This window comes from Phoxinus phoxinus (genome assembly GCF_949152265.1).
Source record: "Phoxinus phoxinus genome assembly, chromosome: 23".
NCBI lineage: Eukaryota > Metazoa > Chordata > Actinopteri > Cypriniformes > Leuciscidae > Phoxinus > Phoxinus phoxinus.
Window position 1 is genome coordinate 12255014 of NC_136898.1, and position 20029 is coordinate 12275042.

At 38.1% G+C, this 20029-nt stretch overlaps 1 protein-coding gene across 1 annotated transcript in view; it reads left to right on the forward strand.

The window, feature by feature from the left end:
* Positions 1-1083: 1083 nt before the first annotated feature.
* The window catches only part of ints2 (integrator complex subunit 2), a 28216-nt gene continuing 9270 nt past the window's right edge, over positions 1084-20029 (forward strand). The window contains exons 1-13 of the mRNA XM_079600772.1: positions 1084-1512; positions 2128-2424; positions 2590-2728; positions 3188-3290; positions 3562-3675; positions 8712-8842; positions 13423-13593; positions 13684-13904; positions 14163-14288; positions 15186-15257; positions 16116-16230; positions 19199-19267; positions 19637-19771. Coding sequence (XP_079456898.1) covers positions 2132-2424; positions 2590-2728; positions 3188-3290; positions 3562-3675; positions 8712-8842; positions 13423-13593; positions 13684-13904; positions 14163-14288; positions 15186-15257; positions 16116-16230; positions 19199-19267; positions 19637-19771 — 1689 coding nt within the window. The 5' untranslated portion in view covers positions 1084-1512; positions 2128-2131. The remainder of the gene's footprint in view (positions 1513-2127; positions 2425-2589; positions 2729-3187; positions 3291-3561; positions 3676-8711; positions 8843-13422; positions 13594-13683; positions 13905-14162; positions 14289-15185; positions 15258-16115; positions 16231-19198; positions 19268-19636; positions 19772-20029) is intronic.

Genomic DNA, 20029 nt, shown 5'->3' on the forward strand with positions numbered 1-20029 from the left:
TGTTTTTTCCTGTGCTTGTGTTTTTTGGGGGGAGGGACTGGGATATAAAATACAATTGTAGTGACGGAGACTTGCGGCTTTGATGAAGATGACAAAGACCTATAATAAGCTTCTAGCCCCCCCTTAAGAAGTTCATTCATTTCACTTCACCTCACCCTCCCTGATTGGCTCTCCTGTTTGCACCATTTCTGAGTGAAAATTGACACTTTTAGACCAAAATCACTTTCCTGAGTGGGACACAGAAATGTGTGGTGTAAATGGACTTTACAATCTGATCTGGGTACTGATCAGATTGTAAAATGCCGTGTTTGTGCACAGAGAAAGATCTATTTCCTGTATCTTACTCTGTTCAGAATAAACTATGCTGATATTCAAAGACCCTGGGATTTCTCTTACCTCCCACACCAGTTCTACATGCTTTCCAAATTCAAGTGTGTGATGAACAGCATGTGAAGGTCAGACTCACGACACTCTATGTGATGTTTTCACAGTTTACTCTTATGAAAATTAACTTAGTGTGACTATAGACAGAACTATAGTATGTGAGAAGCATACTAATTGACTATTTGCAAACTACCACTTCAAATGTGTTTAAAGGTACTTTTTCATGACACATTACATATTTCGCTTCATGCTTAATGGAAAATATAATTACATTGATCTAACCATGCACCTCTTTACTATGGTATTTACACATTTAAATTAGTTACTATGACAACTGAAGTAAATCTGAACACAAGAAATACCACATTTATACATTTACTGAGCTGAAACTATTGTTCAATTTTAATACATATAATAAAAGTTAAAAATATATATTAAATAATTATTAATATTATTTTCTAAATCTGGAATACAATAGAAAACATTTGAATGGGAAAAGTAGTTACTGAATAAATTGTTGCTGCTTACTGGTACAATATAATGGTTAAACGAGTCTGCGCTGTCCTCTTATGGTTGTCTCAATCCCTGTTAGGTTATTTACATAGACTGCATTTTTTGGCATCACAGGCATGTTCGGTTATTTTTCCCCTTAACTCTTGCACTGTTACCATATTTTAACTATGAACACGCCTATGATGTCCAAACAATGGTGTCTGGGTAGGCGGCTCGCTAGGCTTTGAGACGCAGTCAGAGTTCAGTTCAGCATGCACACCGCAGAGAAGATGAGCGCTTGTGCTAAAATCATTTACCATTCTACCTTTTAGCTTGCTGTCTGGAAACAGTCTGATGGACACATGTCGTTTTAATACAGAATAAGTGAATTATATGAAGCATATAAATATTAATCTTGTAATTATAGTGCTTCAATTAGTTAAATCTTGATGAATGGATCTCTTGTTAAGCGGGATAGCTCTAGCAGCTAGCCTGTTAGCCTACCGGTGAATTTTGCTACGTTGACCGACGACGCTCAACTTCCCGTTGGCGTGAGAATCACGACGGACCGCGGTCTCACGGGCCTCACCGGGGCTTGTGTTTCCATTGGTAGCCATCGGCTGTGGTAAACTCCAGGTAAGATGGTCCCACTGCTGTCACACTGTCCTTTGTAATGCAAAACATACTTGTATTGTATTCTGTTAAATTAACGTTTTAGCCGAAGAGTTTTATACATTAAGCATAAGTTTGTACGTTACTTGCTGTTCATCTGCGGGCACAGTCTCCACAGTGAGCATTTAAAGTGTTTTAAATATAAATGTAATTTTTTTTTAGAGCAACACATGTTAAAACTGAAATATAAATTCTTATAAATACACCTAAACGCCAAGTAAACTCACTCTTATAATGGTACTGTTATTCGTGTAACGTTAGCCTACTAACTTATAATATTTAAAGACGACGACTACTATATAACTTACTTCAATGAATATCATGGTATTACCATGGTACATGTCCAGAATATTGTAAGTGCAAGAACATGGTAATAATAGTACTTTTGCCAGTGTGGGTTTGTACTGTTATTATTATTATGTCTACACTTGATGACAAATCCCATTGTCATTTTTTATTATGATCTTACAGTAATAGCAATACTATTATTAAGTATTAACTAATATTGTGGGGTTACTGCAAACTTTTTTTTGTTGTTTAAATTTAAACATTTACTTTCTATTTCCTTTTTCTTTACAGCAGAATGGCAGACAGTGCCAGTCTTCAGTTTGTGAGCCCATATGCATTCGAGGCAATGCAGAAGGTAGATGTGGCCAGACTAGCAGCTTTAAGTGACCCAGAGTTGCGGCTCTTGCTGCCCTGTCTGGTGAGGATGGCTCTCTGCGCCCCTGCGGATCAGAGCAACGCCTGGGCACAGGACAAGAAGCTCATCTTGCGACTGCTGTCAGGGGTGGAGGCGGTGAACTCCATCGTCGCGCTGCTGTCTGTGGATTTTCATGCTCTGGAGCAGGACGCTAGAAAAGAGCAGCAGCTTAGGTGGGTTTAGATGAAATTTATTCCAGGTGGCCATTCAGTATCATTGGCATAATATATCTGTTAAGTCAGTCTCGCTCCGAAGTGCTCTGAGAAACTGAGAGGGATGTTATGGACAGAATTCTGCTCAGATATCTGATGATATATGACCAAATTTTCTCCGTACAGGCATAAGGCTGGAGGCTCTAATGGTGAGAGCATCCTGGTTTCTCAGCTGCAGCACGGTTTGACTCTGGAATTTGAGCACAGTGATCCTCTCAGGAGACTCAGACTGGCTCTCAGTGAGCTGTTGGCAATTATGAACAAGGTTTAGTGTCCTTTTATTTACTCCTGAATAATGATCTGTCCTTCACATTCTTATGCAATTTAAAGACGAATTGTCTTGAGCACCAAATCTGCATATTAAAATGATTTCTGAAGGATCATGTGACTGAAAATGATGCTGAAAATTCAGCTTTGCCATCACAGAAATAAATTACATTTTAAAAATATGTTAAAACAGAAAACTGTTACTTCAAATTAGTTCACAATGTTACTATTTTCACTGTATTTTTGTTCAAATAGCCTTGGTGAACATAAAAGGCTTCTTGCCAAAACGTTAAAAATACAGACTCCAAATAATATATCTAATATGATTATTTAGTTCACAACGCTGCAAAACAAAACAAATATTTCTCAATATTTCATAAATATGCCATGTATCTTAGTTAATTTATTCTATCACACATCAAAATAGTGTTACAAAATATTTTCCTCTCTTCAAAAGGTGACTGACTCTAATGGAGAGTTTTTCCTCAAGTCCTCTGAGTTGTTTGAGAGTCCCGTGTACCTAGAGGAAGTGGCTGATGTTCTCTGCATCCTACAAGCAGGTGAAGAGTGTAACATTTTTAGTGGGAAGACTAAAAGCTTTTAGTTGTCAAGACAAATTTAACAAGTTTCAACATTCATCTCCAGATCAGTAAATATTTCCTTCAGCATGTCAGAAATGAAGACCTAGCTAAAACTATACTTCAGCTGTGCCTGCAATTTGTCTTTATCTGATGTTTTGTCCTTTATTTAATGTCTTTAAAGATAAAACTATAAATCTTTCTTAAACAAGGAACATTACTTTTTGATTTTAAGTTTATATGCTCCCAACAGAGCTGCCTTCTTTGTTGCCCATCATTGAGGTGGCCGAAGCCCTGCTTCACGTGAGGAATGGGGAGTGGTTCTTGTGCCTGCTGGTGGCGAACGTCCCGGACAGCTTCAATGAAGGTATGTCCATCACCTGCTGAAATATTATGTTTGACTAAAACAATTTAGATATGTAACTTAATACATTAGCTTTCCTATCCTTCAAAGATAACATACAAAATCTATGTTTATTATAGGGGTGTAACGGTTGTCGGTAAAAAAACTAACGGTACCATTCTCCACCCACGGTTCAGCGACACATCTATAATATGGTTTGTTGAAAATAACAACGTGTAAAACAGAGATCGAGGTCAGCTAATGTATGTTTCTGTCGATGGATACGCTTCCTAGTACGTTACAACGTGGACAAAAGAGTGACTCTTTGTTATCTGTGTTCAATGGGAGTGCTGTATGCTGTAATATGTGAATGTAAACGCATGTGTATCAGTATCATTGTACTGGATCCGTGCATTAGTCTTAAAGTGACAGCAGCCTAATATTCCAATATAATATTCGTTAATCAAACAAACAACAAAAGACAAGGAAATCCCTCACTGCTCTTGACTGATTATCTTTTGTAACTTTAATAATATTTCATCTTTATTTAATTAAAATTATATGCAATGTTATTTTACATTTGATTACTTTATTCAATATCTGTACCTGAAAACTACTGTTAGATACCTAAATAACCTGAAAAGCACTGTTTATTTTATTTGTATATTTGCTCTATTGTATTTATTTGTGCTGTTGCTTGTAGTTTGATTATTTGTTCTTATTTTCTTATTTTTATTTGATAGTAGTCATAGCACATACCGAATCGTGCCTATACTGAGACCGTAAAACAGTGATAAAAACCGAACCGTGAATAATTTGAACCGTTCCACCCCTAGTTTATTAGATGTATTTATTAATTTAAACAGTGATGCACCGATCATGATTTTTCATGCCCGATCTTAAAAAATTTTTTACAAGCGAATTGACCGATTCAGATTCGTTTGCCGATTTTATTTTATTTTTTTCAAAATGTTATCAAAATCTTTGTCAAATTTATTCAAATTTATTTGTTGTTTATTTGTACTCTTTAATAGAGCAAACTGGCCTTAAGCTAAAAATATATGTAGCCATTTGAAATTAGAGGCAAACCACTGCATTTTAATCATGATCAAAACAAAGATGTAGCATGAACAGTTGCTTTTGAATTAGATTACATAATTTAAAAGCAAATTTGTGAAATTATGGCACATTAGACTCCTGCACAAAACAAAAACAGCAGACGGATTGAATGAAAATTCACTCCCTGACTGTAGGTGGCGCTTATGGAACAGCAGCGGTTTCTTTCGGTACCACTACATATTAGCACTGCGCTTATAAATTATGGAAGCTTATGAGTAGCAATATTCAATTTGATATGTAATATGCAAAATGACAATTCAATATGTAAAATGGCAATGCATTTCTGTAGTTACATTTACATTTTCCCATACATTTGTGCAACGTTTGGTGCAAAATGAAAATGAAAATGCAATTATATAATTTACATTTGCCATTTCATACACTAGGTTTAATATGTAAATTGAATACATATTTTAACGCTTTATAAGTTGCAAAATGAAAATGAAAATGTATTACAGAAATGATTAGATATGTGTAACATGTTCAAGCAACAACTGTTGCAAAATGATCATTCAAATGTTATTTTTCTCAATTGCATTTACACTCACAGTCAAGACACTTACGATTGCATTTTCATTCAATGTCCCGCAATGTATGTAGCAAAATTCAATGTGCACATTGAAAATGCATTCCGAGCAGATCACGTCTGTCTCCGCCCCCTCCCGCCATGTCAATCACTGCGTGAAGGCGGGGCACGGGCACGGCAACAGGTAAACATAACGTGCTTTTTGAGATGTTGGAAACATGGCGGCGGCAGAGATAATACGGGCGTTAAATACACTAGCAGATGAAGTGGAGCCTGAACAGAGAAACGGTAGTATTTCCGAAGATTGTTACGCGTATGTAGGTGATAGAACAAATACGTTGTTGGAACGGAAATTATGGCACATTAGACTCCTGCACAAAACAAAAACAGCAGACGGATTGAATGAAAATTCACTCCCTGACTGTAGGTGGCGCTTATGGAACAGCAGCGGTTTCTTTCGGTACCACTACATATTAGCACTGCGCTTATAAATTATGGAAGCTTATGAGTAGCAATATTCAATTTGATATGTAATATGCAAAATGACAATTCAATATGTAAAATGGCAATGCATTTCTGTAATTACATTTACATTTTCCCATACATTTGTGCAACGTTTGGTGCAAAATGAAAATTAAAATGCAATTATATAATTTACATTTGCCATTTCATACACTAGGTTTAATATGTAAATTGAATACATATTTTAACGCTTTATAAGTTGCAAAATGAAAATGAAAATGTATTACAGAAATGATTAGATATGTGTAACATGTTCAAGCAACAACTGTTGCAAAATGATCATTCAAATGTTATTTTTCTCAATTGCATTTACACTCACAGTCAAGACACTTACGATTGCATTTTCATTCAATGTCCCGCAATGTATGTAGCAAAATTCAATGTGCACATTGAAAATGCATTCCGAGCAGATCACGTCTGTCTCCGCCCCCTCCCGCCATGTCAATCACTGCGTGAAGGCGGGGTTTTTATCAACAACGGCTCTGGTCGGGGTATTACGGCGGTATAGGTCAAGAGGGTTCAAGTGAGGGAACATGGACAAGTCAGTTCCACAGCTTCTCTATTGCTACTCATAAGCTTCCATAATAAATACTACTTTTTTACGGAGGTAATAGGAAAAGAAAATGCCATCAAAACTTTTCTGAAGACAGTTCCCCTCAGAGATACATTCATATAAACCCCTCACCCCCAATTCAATATTTTTACTTTTCTTATTATTAGCATCGCGAACAGTGAGCTTGTTGTGCCTGGTACGATATTTGCTCTGCTGAGTTTTCTTCTTTGCCTCCGTCTTTGGCGTGTCCTGTCTCTGGCCTGTTTTAATGTCCTGTTTACAGACTTTGCAATCATTTCCAAAGTCTGGCGTGGAAATATAACAATGCAGTTTGTGTGCAAGTCCAGAATAGAGATTGGCCAAAATAAAACTAAAAACCGATAGTGTGTTGGAGCAAAAACGTCCGGTTCCGATTTATGGCCGGATCGACCGGTGCTTTTCTATAATTAAACGTTCCTGGCCTTACTGTGTAAAAATGAATCAGTCATCTTCATTGAGAAATACTCCACATTATGAAAATTTATTGAATAGAGTGGTGCAGGGATGACGTTAAAACCCCGGTTTTCAATTTATGAGTAAAATAAACCCTGTGGTAAACATAAGTTGATGATACTTTGACATTTTGTTCCACAAAATAAATTGCACACACCCATACTGAAAACGTTTCATTTTGAAAATGCATTTTGGGGTTTGAATGTGTGCAGTTTACGTTGTAGAACAAAACGTCAGAGTATCGTGAAGTTATGTTTACCGCAGGCTTTATTTTTACACATAAATTGAAAAACCCCATAGGAAAATCTCAAAGGAACCAACGGGGTATTAGTCTTCAGGGTTCTGACGTCATCCCTGCATTACTCTATTGCGAATTGTCTTGGAGTTGCATTCAAGTGTTTCTGGTTTTTGGATCATCATGGATATGTACGATTTTCTTTTTAACATACCAAAATATAACAATGTTTTATTTTTCTTCATTGACTATAAAACTACACGTGACTCACGTTTTCCGTTACATTTTATCTGTCTTATGTGGCTATTGCACGATCATCCGAGAGGTGCTAAATTTCCATTTTGATGAATTTGGCTGCTGATTATGTGCAGCTTGGGTGTGTTTGTGCACCTCTTTATGTGTATGTGGGGTTTCCTCCGAGAAACTCGAAGTGGAAATAATAATATCTCTGAGTCTCTGGTATCCTTTCATCACTCCCAGGTCCTTGTTGAGTCAATAGCTTATTTGTGCGAGGCCTCATTCAGAGCCAGTTTGAAACATTTCATATTATGAATGGCCAATTCTCAAGGCCCATTACCTAGACAGGATCTTTCATTGGGAGAATATTCCGCTCAAGGCTGAATCATTAAGGGAAAGAGCTTGTCTATAGAGATACACTGTAATCAGATGCAGCATGAATTGTGACGGACTCGGCTACGTTTTTTCTCAATCAGATGTTTTTTTCATAAGAGACTATTGAAACTAATATCATTCCGGCACTCAGTCATAAAAGGTTCTCTGTAATTCTAATCATTCTGCGTGGCGAACTGTCATCTGTGGTTAAAATCACAGAATAAAAGGGAAACAGATATTTTAATTCAAGGTGAGAGCTTAATACAAAGCCAAATAAAGACGAGCTTATTTAAAGATATTTGTGGGAAATGTGTTAAAAATAATCTTGCCCGAGCCATTACATAGAAGTTAATACATATGGTTCTGTCAAGTTTATCTGTTGTGCTCACATGAACATGCAGGATCGAATCGTCAAAATGACCCGAGGGAAGGATGAGTTAAATGTTTTTGAAAAACGTTTCCTATGCTCACCAAGGCTGCAATTGATCAAAAATACAGTATAACTGTAATATTGTGAACAATTTTATGTAACTCTTTTCTGTTTTAATATATTTTAAGGTCTAGTTTATTTCTATGTTGGCAAAACTGAATTTTCAGCAGCCATTACATCCCTCAGAAATCATTTTAATAAGCTGATTTGCTGTTCAAGAAACATTTCTTTTTATTATCAATGTTGAAAGCAGTTGTGCTGCTTAATATTTTTGTTGAAAATATGATACTTTTTTTTCAGGATTCTTTGAATAGAATGTTCAAAAGAACTGCATTTATTTTTAAATAGAAATAATTTGTCTTTACCGTCATATTTGATCAATTTAATTTGTCCTTGCAAAAAATTACATTTTACAAAAAAAAAACAATCTACTGGCCCAAACCTTTGAACTGTAATATATGTAATGAAAATATAACAATATCAGTATCTTTTATGTGGTTTATAGGCTGTTACAAATGTATAAAAGCAGCACATTTAATACAAATTGCTTGTGTTTCCTTCATGTCTCTAGTGTGCAGGGGGTTGATTAAGAACGGAGAACGGCAGGATGAGGAAAGCGTGGGTGGCCGACGTAGGACAGAAGCTCTCCGGCAGCTGTGTCAGATGAACCCATCTCAGGCTCTGAACATCAGGGCCATGGTGGTGAGTTTCTAGCACTAGACCACCTGTCATGCTCTGTAATTGGCTGCAGATAAATACTAATAATAAATATATATATAAATAAATATAGCTGCAAGCAGCGATTACGGGCCCAAGCCGGTGGCACCGCCACCCTGGTGCCTTTAGTAACACTAAAGGCACCGGGCTGGCGCTGCCACCGGCTTGGGCCCTCCATCGCTGCTTGCAGCTATATTTATTTATATATATATATATATATATATATATATAAAGCCGCCACCCCCGTTGCCTTTCGGGTTCCTGTGCACGACGGGCAATAACGTAACCCCGCTTTGACTGTCGAGAAGAAGTCTGCTTTAGAGCTTGTATCAGTGTGAGTCTTTCTGCTCCCCTCCAAACACACACAGAAAAGGGGGGGGGGGCTGTCTGTGTGTGTGCCTCCCTCCCCCCCCCCCCCCCCCCCCCACACACACACACACAGAGAATGGCAGGGGGAACTCTGTCAGAGAGAGACCAAACCACATTCAAAGCAAAATATCTGACTTCCTGTTGGTCGGAGCTTATGACTGTAAAAGAGAAAGTTGTCCGGATCGATAAGCATAATATACAGACCGAGTTTTGTGACTGTAGGTAAAAATAACCCCCCCCACTTTAGTCAAAAGTATCTTGAAAGTAACACACTTCCTGCTGCCAGTTGGTGGCGCTATAACTTTGACTCACAATAGTCACATCCATGTGATAGCCCTCTTACAACAAACACACTGCTGAAGTTTCATCAAGATCAATAAATGTATGAAGACGTTATAACACATTGTGTTTTTCTTTTCTCGCCATAACTTCGTTTCCTCGCCACGGCCAAACCATTCGAGATATCAAAAATCCGTCCGCAATTTAGCGTCCTCAATGTCTTGACTTCATGCTGACCGAGTTTGGTGAAGATCAAATAAAATTTCTTGGAGGAGTATATAAAATTCCAGGGGCGTGCGTTTTCATACAACCCATAATAGCCGACTTCCTGTTGGGCTGGCGTAAAACTTAGAGCACGAAAGTTGTTCGGCCCGATGAGATCTATATGTGTACCGAGTTTCATACTAATTCATGCAATATTCAGTTTGATATATGGACCAAGTTTTCGGACCCCGTTAAAGGGGGCGCTGTTGAGCCCCCCTGCCACGCTCGGGTACCAGCTTCAGCCCGGCCCTGATGGCCGCAGGTTCTGACCTGTGTGCAAAGTTTCAAGAGTTTTCGAGCACGTTAAGGGCCCCAAAAGTGCCCGAGAAGTCCCACACAGCAGAGAAAGGGTTAAAATAAAGCCCCCCCCCTCCTCTCTCACACACACAGACACTGAGAGAGACTGGCAAAATTCCCATCAAATCACATTCAAACCAAAATATCTGACTTCCTGTTGGTCGGAGCTAATGACTGTAAATTAGAAAGTTGTCCGGCTCGGGGAGATAAATATAAATACCGATTTTTGTTACTGTAGGTAAAACTAATACCCCATTTTTGACTAAAGGTGGCGCTACTGAGCCCCTTACCACGCCCGTTTCTGAAACTTTGCACAAGTGTACTAGGCAATAAATGTAAAGTGTCTGTCGAGTTTCATGCAATTTCAAGCATGCTAAGAGTCTCAAAAACTTTAAAAAAGAATATTAAAGTTTGCTGCGTTGCCATGGCAACAGTATTTAAGATATCAATAATCCTTTCACAGGTCTACATCTGTCGTGTGTTTACATTATACACATAAAGTTTGAAGCAAATCGGGTAAAAATAAGAGGGTGATTTTAAAGCATTTTGAAAGTGACACACTTCCTGCTGCCAGTTGGTGGCGCTATAACTTTGACTCACAATAGTCACATCCATGTGATCGGCCTCTTACAGCGAACACACTGCTGAAGTTTCATCCAGATCAATTGATGTATGAGGATGTTATAACACACTTCCTGTTTCCAATATTCGCCATAAATTCGTTTCCTCGCCACGGCCAAACCGTTCGAGATATCAAAAATCCCCTGGCAATTTTTCATCCTCCATGTCTTGACTTCATGCACACCGAGTTTCGTGGTGATTGGTGGAATTTTCTAGGAGGAGTATTTTAAATTCCATTGCATGTGTTTTTTAAACTACGCCAAATAGCCGACTTCCTGTTGGGCTGGGGTAAAAAGTCAGAGCACGAAGGATATATGAACCGATGAGATCTATAAGTGTACCGAGTTTCATATTATTACACGCAAGCGTGTTTGATTTATGGATCAAGTTTTCGGACCGCGTTCCAGGGGGCGCTGTTGAGCCCCCCTGCCACGCCCGGGTACCAGCTTCAGTCCGGCTCTAATGGCCGCGGGTTCTGACATTTGTGCAAAGTTTCAAGAGTTTTTGAGCACGTTAAGAGACCCAAAAGTGCCCGAATAGTCGTAAGAAAAATAATAATAATAATAATAATAATAATAATAATAAATATAGCTGCAAGCAGCCATTACGGGGCCAAGCGCAAAAGCAGACGACGAGATATGCCTACATGGCTGAAAGTGTGAGACAAACTGCAGCAAGGAGCAATTAAAGACATTTGAAGATGAATTTTGGCAAAATGGTTGAAAAATCAAATACATTATCTAAAAATATGATTATCACTTTCGACCAATAGGTGGCGCAATTACGAAACTGATGTGATGTGGTCAGAGTGAAGTGAAAATGACACATACAAAGTTTGGTGTCAATATGTCAAGGCATTAGGGGTGTAACAATATATCGTGCCACAATATATCGCAATACAAAAATGCAACAATACGTATCGTGGATAGTGACAATATGTATCGTGGATAGTTCACCCAAAATAGAAATTACTGTATAAGAAAAAAATCATGTTTTCAGAGTTTTAGTGTCAGTACTACATTAAACTACTATATAATGTTGATTATAATGTATAATAATGCAATGGTCAGCTTCAGAATCATGAATATTTTTATTCTGGTGTCACCATTGTCCTTGAATTACAAGCACCAAGTCCAAACCTGTTCATTTAAACCCACAATGTAATTTCAAAGTTAGCATTTTAATCAACAGTAGATTTTTTGTTAACCTTTTATCATATGTCTTGGGAGTATCGCAATAATATCGTATCGTTAGTTCAGTATCGTGATATATATCGAATCGTGAAATGAAGGTATCGTTACACCCCTACAAGGCATTGCAGATATAAAGCCTGAATAGTCATTTTGGCATCATGCCTCAACTTTGCTCCTGCGGTATACAAAAACGGTTTTGTCTATCGACACGAAATCCATAACTTTTACTCGGCACGGTCTGGAGATGACACGATCCGATTTTGGTGAAAATCGGACGTTCGGTCTAGGAGGAGTTCGAAAAAGTAGGTTTTAAAAGAAAATAAAGATGGCGGACAGGAAGTTTGACCGACTATGGCAAAATTGGTATCTATGTTTTCAGCATAACCCAAGGAATCTATTGAGATCATTGTCATTACTATAGGCAAATTTATTCAAAAGTTATTAGCATTTTTGGAAATTTCATTATAACTTTTGACCAAAAGGTGGCGCTGTCTCATAAATTTTTGAGTACCTTTAGGGCATTGTACTGATGACCCATACTGAGTTTCGTAACGATACGTTCATGCGTTCATAAAATACAGCATTTTAGCACATAATTCAAAATGGCCGACAGCCAAAATGGCCGATATGGGAAAATTGGATATCAGTCAACTCAGTATGACGCCCTGAATCTATCGAGACCACTTTTATGATTTTTGGACAAACCGTTCAGAAGTTATAAGTAAAATAAGCAAATTTTCATATCTCCGGAGCAGTAGGTGGCACTGTGCCGAAACGCAGCATGTAGCCTCAGGTCATGCTTGTGACAACATGTACCAAATTTGGTCTGAATCCGACAAAGCGTTGTGGAGATACAGCCTTGAATCTGTTTTTGCAAGCTCTACGTAAAATTTATTTGTGCGGTATTCGAGAACGGTTATTCGAATCAACTTGATTTCCATAACTTTTTGTCTTCACGGTCTGGAGATGATCTGGTTCAATTTTCGTGAAATTCGGAGCAACGGCCTAGGAGGAGTTCGAAAAAGTAGTTTTTTCGGAAAATTCAAAATGGCGGGAAAACTATTATGACGGAAAATGACGTCATAGGGTGCAGTCGAATCGTCGTGAGCTCAGGAATCAGAGGAAAAAAGAATTTTGTTTCTAGCCCTTGTGGTTCAAACGTTATTAGCATAAACATGAGTGAAACTTTGGACAGCTGGTGGCGCTAGAGGGAATGAGTTGGAGACTCCAAATTTGCTATGGTGATAGTTTAGGCTGTTCTCTATCACTGTGCCAATTTGTATAAGTTTCCCGCAAACGGTTCTATAGGCTGCCATAGACGCCCAGTCGGAAGAAGAAAAAGAAAAAGAAAAAGAAGAATAAGAACGGGAACAGATACAATAGGTGCCCGCACCTTCAGTGCTTGGCCCCTAATAATAATAATAATAATAATCCGAAGGAAAACAATAGGGCCTTCGCCTTTTCAAGGCTTGGGCCCTAATAATAATAATAGTGATCAGAACAATGTGTCATATTGATGTCAAAACCATGGTCTTTCCGCAGGTGGAGGAGTGTCATCTTCCAGGTCTCGGTGTTGCTCTAACGCTGGACTATAAGCCAGACACGGCAGATGAGGCGGTCAGTCCTCTGGTGTCTTATGTCAGCGGCCTACTTCTGGGCACCAATGGAAAAGTGCGCACCTGGTTCAGTATGTTCATTCGCAACGGTCAGCAGGTAAGGAACAACAGTTGCACTAAAGCATTTGATGATTACCTGCTTTTTAAGCACATGAAATCAAGTATGTGTCTCACTGTCTTTCTTCAGAGGAAGAGAGAGAGCAGCTCAGTGCTGTGGCAGATGCGGAGGCAGCTGCTGTTGGAGCTGGTGGCCATCTTACCCCGCTCTCGCAGCACCCATGTTCCTAATGACAGTGAAATGGACTCGGAGAGCAGCTCGGGGTACTCTGGCCTGCGAGAGGAGCATGTGGTCAAGGCCAGTGCGCTGCTGCGGCTCTATTGCGCACTTATGGGGATCGCTGGTCTTAGGTATGCTACAGTTGACACAATCAGGTCTTTACAGTGGTGATGAAGTAGCTCTTAACCACAGGTCACTTAGGCACTTATAATGCTAAACTTAATTTTTCCCACGACAAGAAATTCCTGGCTCCGTTCCATGACGAGGTTGCAAGTTATGGAAATGATTAACTCCACCTGTTTGATTGTATCAATCCTGTTGACAGCGAATACCTCTTTGAAGAGTTGCAAAGTTTTAAAGATGGTTTCAAATGTGTTTTCTCTCCACAGGCCCACAGATGAAGAGGCGGAGCAACTGTTGCAGTTGATGACCAGCCGTCCACCAGCCACACCTGCAGGAGTGCGCTTTGTCTCCCTGTCCTTCTGCAAACTGCTGGCGTTCCCCACACTCGTCAGGTACATCCTTGCTCTACCCATTCAAATAAATCATTAATCCTAAATTATGATTAAAGTGATTAAAAAATGATTAAAAAATATCCATGAGGTCCACTTGTATTATGCCAAAAAATGATAGAAGTTTCACACAATTTGAATCTTTGATTTTAGAAATCCAAGGATTTTAGCATGAAACACTTCTGAAACATTGTTACAACTTTTCAAAAGTTTTTTCTTTTTTTTTTTATATATAAATGAATACTTTAATTTGCAAGGATGCAATAAATTGACAAGTTTTCTATTTTAAATAAGTGCTGACTTTCCATTCATCAAAGAATCCTGAAAAATAATGCATTACGAGTTCCACAAAATTGATAATAATTATAAATGTTTCCTGCTCACCAAATTAGCAAATTAAAAAGATTTCTGAAGGACCACGTGACACTGATGACTGGAGTAATGATGCTGAAAATTCAGCTTTGATATCACAGGCAAAATAAATATAAATATTTAATAAGTAAACAGTACTTTTAAATTGTAATAACATTTCACAATATTACTGTTTTTACTGTATTTTTTGATCAAATAAATGTAGCCTTGGTGAGCATAAGAGATGTTTTTTTTTCAAAAACCTAAAAAATCTTACTTGAATGGTAGTGTATGTCAAAAGATCAAGGAAAACCTTTTAAATGTGTAACATTAGCAATTACTTTACGGTAAGTGTTTTCAGTAAAACATCAAAGATTTAATGTTCTGTCACTCAGTTATGTTCAGTGTAAAGCTGTTTGTTTCTGTTCAGTTAAATGTATATTCAATTTAAATTTAAACCAATAGTTCAATAGAGTTTAGTTTAATTTACTCAAAATCCGGAGTAAAACCCAGGTGCGTCATCATTGCTGTTGTGTGTTCTCTCTGCAGTACTCCAGAACAAGAGCAGCTGATGGTAATGTGGCTCAGCTGGATGATAAAAGAGGAGGAGTATTTCGAGAGGTATGACAGGCCTGAATGGACAAGCCCTTCAAACCCATAATAACCAATAAATGCATTTTACAACATTCTAAGTATGCCAGTCATTTTTTGATCAGCAAGAAGGAAATCTTCTCGAAAAATAACAGGAAACAGTATTTTTATGCATGTACCAAAACTTATGTTTATCCTTATCCTAATCCAATTAGTTTCATTTCGAAGAGAACAAGTATTTGGAACTAAGTTTTGATTTATTTTCTCATTCTTTGCGTCCTGCAATTATTAGTTCTCTGACGTCTGCCTGATGCATTCAGACCCACTTCTGTTCTAGACATGGGCGGTAGAAGAGCATGTTTCATGTTTTTGTATGTGTAACCTCCACTTTAAGAGGAAAAAATCTTTGTGCATACACAAACATTTGTGGTAAAATGTGCTTTCTATCTATTAGACAATTTTACTCCTATAAAAGGAGGGGGGGAGAAGAGCAGAATGATAAAATGAAAACAGATGGGGTTATGCAGAGGTTAGGCAGTGACAGCCTTTTTCAATTTAATAACTAATAAGCAGCTGATGGGTTATAAGTCATCTCTCCTGCAGCTTGCGCTCCTCCTGACCCACTGTGATTGGAGCGCTTATCCATACTATAAATTTAGAGATAAATGTCCATGGGTGCGCGACAGTGTGTGTTTGTGGTTAGTGTTATCATGGATGTTAAGCCCACTGTAACCCTGGGGGTTGGTATGCGTGTTTTCATATCTCTGTATAATAAGAGTGTTTAAATATCATGGACTCTTTTTAATCCATTTCTCCCTCCTCCTCTTCTCTTTCCCCTATTTTGCTTTTCCGTCTCCCTCTTCTCCTCCCTTCTCTTATTCTTTCCAGTGCCGCCGGTGTCTCTGCCTCTTTTGGAGAGATGCTATTACTGGTTGCCATGTATTTCCATAGCAACCAGCTCAGTGCCATCATCGAGCTGGTTTGCTCCACCCTTGGGATGAAGGTGAGTTTAAGTCATCAGTTGAGCAGCACCAGAGCAGCCTATTAACTGAATAAGAACATACTATTCTGGTGGGATTCGTTTTCAAAATGACATTTGAGTTATAATTATTAAGACTGGATGCCTGTCATTTCATGTACTTTACTAAGTGTCTTTTTAATGCATGTGGATGTTACGGACGTTCTTGTGCTCAATAAGGCTGCATTTATTTAATTGAAAAATACAGTAAAAACAGCAATATTGTGAAATATTATTACAAATGTTTTTTTGTTTTTTTATATATATATATATATATATTTTTTTTTAAAGGGGTCATGACATGAGAAACCAAATTTGCCTTGATCTTTTGGTATATAAGAGGTCTTTGTGTCATTAAAACGTCCTGCAAGTTTCATAGCTTAAGACGTCCTCCCCATTATAAACGAATCATTTATTTAATCAAGCTCTAAATACAGCTCGTTCTGGATCCATGGTAAGAAGTGACGTCACGGTACGAAGTGACGTACCAGCGTTTGCATATGACCGCCTCCGGCAAAAAACAACTACGCTTAAAGCGCAAGACAACTACGCTCATTCCGTATCGTTGTCGCGCCCGCGCGCCTCACAAGTGTTCAGTCGACGGACAGCGCGAGTGGGTCTGTGTACAGGGAGATTACGATGCCGCAGATGTGCTGTTCCTGGCTGTGGACAAACAACATCTTTGAATACGCTGCAGAAAGATCCAGCCGTCAGGGAAAAATGGATGCACTTTATTTTTTGCGGACGTCTCAGTCACGGCAGTGTTAGTTTAAGCGTTTGTTCTATACATTTTAAGGATGACTGTTTTGAGCTTTGCCAGAAAACTGTTGCTCAAAGATAAGTCCGTGCCGACTATTCTGGGCTCAACATCGACGACGCAAACTGTAAGTAATGTATTTAAAACTTTAAACTACTTTTTAAATACGCTGAAAGATCCAGTCGTCAGGGAAAAATGGATGCACTTTATTTTTTGCGGACGTCCCAGTCACGGCAGTGTTCTATACATTAAGGATGACTGTTTTGAGGAAAAAATCCTGATGATGGCTTTGCCAGAAAACTGTTGCTCAAAGATAAGTCCGTGCCGACTCTTCTGGGCTCAATAACGACGACGCAAACTTACTTTTTACCATGGCTAATATAAACACATTTGTATAAGAGAATCTTGAAAATATGTCGCCTTTCTAGTAGGCCTACATGTGATAGAAAATCAAAAATGTTGCCTTTATCAATGCTGCATCTTCAAAGATGGCCTGTCTGTGCATGCATTTTTGTCCGTGGTACACCCTATCATTTCATTGGAATTAGTTAAATAATGTTAAACTGTTAGCAAATTAAGCTATAGGATAATTATGCAACAATAATCCGTTTTCAAGTGTCTCGGGTTCATTTTTTTTTATTAATTCAAAATAGTTTCACTTTCCATGTGGACACGGGCTGATCCAGTCTTCGTTGTTGTGGTGATGGTTCATTTTGTGGTGATTCCTCATCTGATTCCGGCTCAAACATAATAAGGTTTTATCATTGCAAGAGCCATCGCTTCGCATGCATCACCCGCTATTAAAAAGTTGCGCCGAATCCGCAAACGTTCTGGCTGGGGGCGTTAATAATTGATGCATAGGCACTGACGTTAGCCAATCATAACAGTGGGCGTTAACACTGAACTCTTAAAGGGGAAATACCCCCAAAACAGACTGTTTGAATCAGATGATGAGAAACAGGGTGGGAAAAGGTCATAAATCACTACATTTTAAAAGTTTTTTGTAAAAAAAACTATAGTAATACTATAATTGCACCTAAGGGAACATAATAAAAAAATAAAAAAAAACATGTCATGACCCCTTTAAATGTTACTTATTTCTGTGATGGCAACGCTGAATTTTCAGCATCGTTACTCCAGTTTTTAGTCACTTAATCCTTCAGAAATTCTAATATGCTGATTTGCTGCTCAAGAAACATTTATTATCATCAATGTGGCAAACAGTTGTGCTGCTTAAAATTTGTGGAAACCGTAAAAAAGAAGTGTATTCTTTGATGTAAAGAGTGGTCAAAAGAAAAGCATTTATTTGAAAAAGAAATATTTTGTAACATTATAAATGTCTTCACTGGCACCTTTACACAATTTAATGCATCCTTCCTGGATAAAAGTATTTCTTTAAAAAAAAAAAATTTACTGACCCCAAACTTTTGAACGTATATGATGAGGGAATTCCATAATGAATGTGCACTTAGTAGTGCAACGACAATTTTCCTTTTGATTAAAGCAATGAATTGCTGAAATACATTTCACAATCACAGATGTTTCTATCCCTGTGGGTTTAATTTCACAGAGAACCTCAAAGATAGCCAATGAAACATTAGGTAATATGCGCTTTAATTTTGACCAGTGAAACCACAAAGTACATCCGTGAAACACATATTTCAAACAAGTTGGACAAAAGTTAGTTCGTTGGACAACCATTTAATACTAGTGCCTACAGCAGTAGGTCAGGTTTATCCATCAGTGGCACACTCTAGAGGTATTAGTTTTTTTTAAAATATAAAAACAAGTCCAATTTAGAACATAACAAAGGGTGTACTTAGTGCGGTTTACTTTTGGGCTTAAATGCCAACATTGGTTAAAATCCAGAATTAGTCCGCTAGCTGTAAACATCCATTATACTTAGCTTGTACTGTAAAAGTCTCTGAAGGAAGTGAATTAATTGGTGAATTTATTGATTGTTAGTGTCTGAGAACAGGCACATCCCAGAGAAGGCTAAATCGCGTCTGTGTGGTATGTAATTGCCTTTAGCCGAGTCGTGCATTATTGATGAGTCATGGAGGGTTTGTTTAGCCAGAATGAGTCACTTTCTGCATTAAAAACCTTCATGTTTTGTTGAAATTGTTTTTGAAACTTGCCGTTTGAGTTTAATCGGGTTGTATATTTTGCTGACTTTAACTCCTTATCCTTCCACAGATCGCCATCAAACCCAGCTCACTGAGCAAAATGAAGACCATTTTCACTCAGGAAATCTTCACAGAACAGGTGCTCCTTTCCTTGTAGTGGATTGATGGTGTTTTAATGCAAAACAGTCTCTTTTAACAAGAACAATGTTTTTGGAAAAGATAATGAATTGTGTATGTCTCTGAGTTTGCACAATCTATTTGACGTATTGCAAGAACTGTGTAGTCACTAGTCACCAGAGCAAACATCTTAATTACTAACAACTTGTCATTATTACATGCACTATTATAGATATCCTGTCCTAGCAGATAACTTTGAGAATTGCGTGCTTGCCATCTGTCGAACACAGCGGAAACAAAGCACTTTTTATCGTTATGGAGAAGGCATCTGCTGAATATCTGAAATGTAAATGTAGAAACTGATATTAAGTGGATGTTTGTGTCGTGGCAGGTGGTTACAGCACATGCAGTGAGAGTGGCAGTTACTAACAACCTCAGTGCCAACATCACAGGATTCCTCCCCATCCACTGCATATACCAGCTCCTGAGGAGCAGAGCCTTCACCAAACACAAAGTGTCCATAAAGGTAAACCCGATAATCTCCCTTACTGTTCTGACTGTGCTGTTTCTCTTCTGTTGGAATTCTGCCCTGTTGAGTTGTTTTGTTTTTGTCACCTGCTACCTTTTTTTTCTTTTTTCTTTCTTTTGTGTTAGATGGATTCCATGCATTATTTTTTTTCCATTTTTTTGTTGTCAGTCAACTTTTTATTGAAGAGCCTGCAGTTCTTTACACTTCAAGAATAATAAAATAAATCAGTTAATGAATTTTATATATCTATAGACC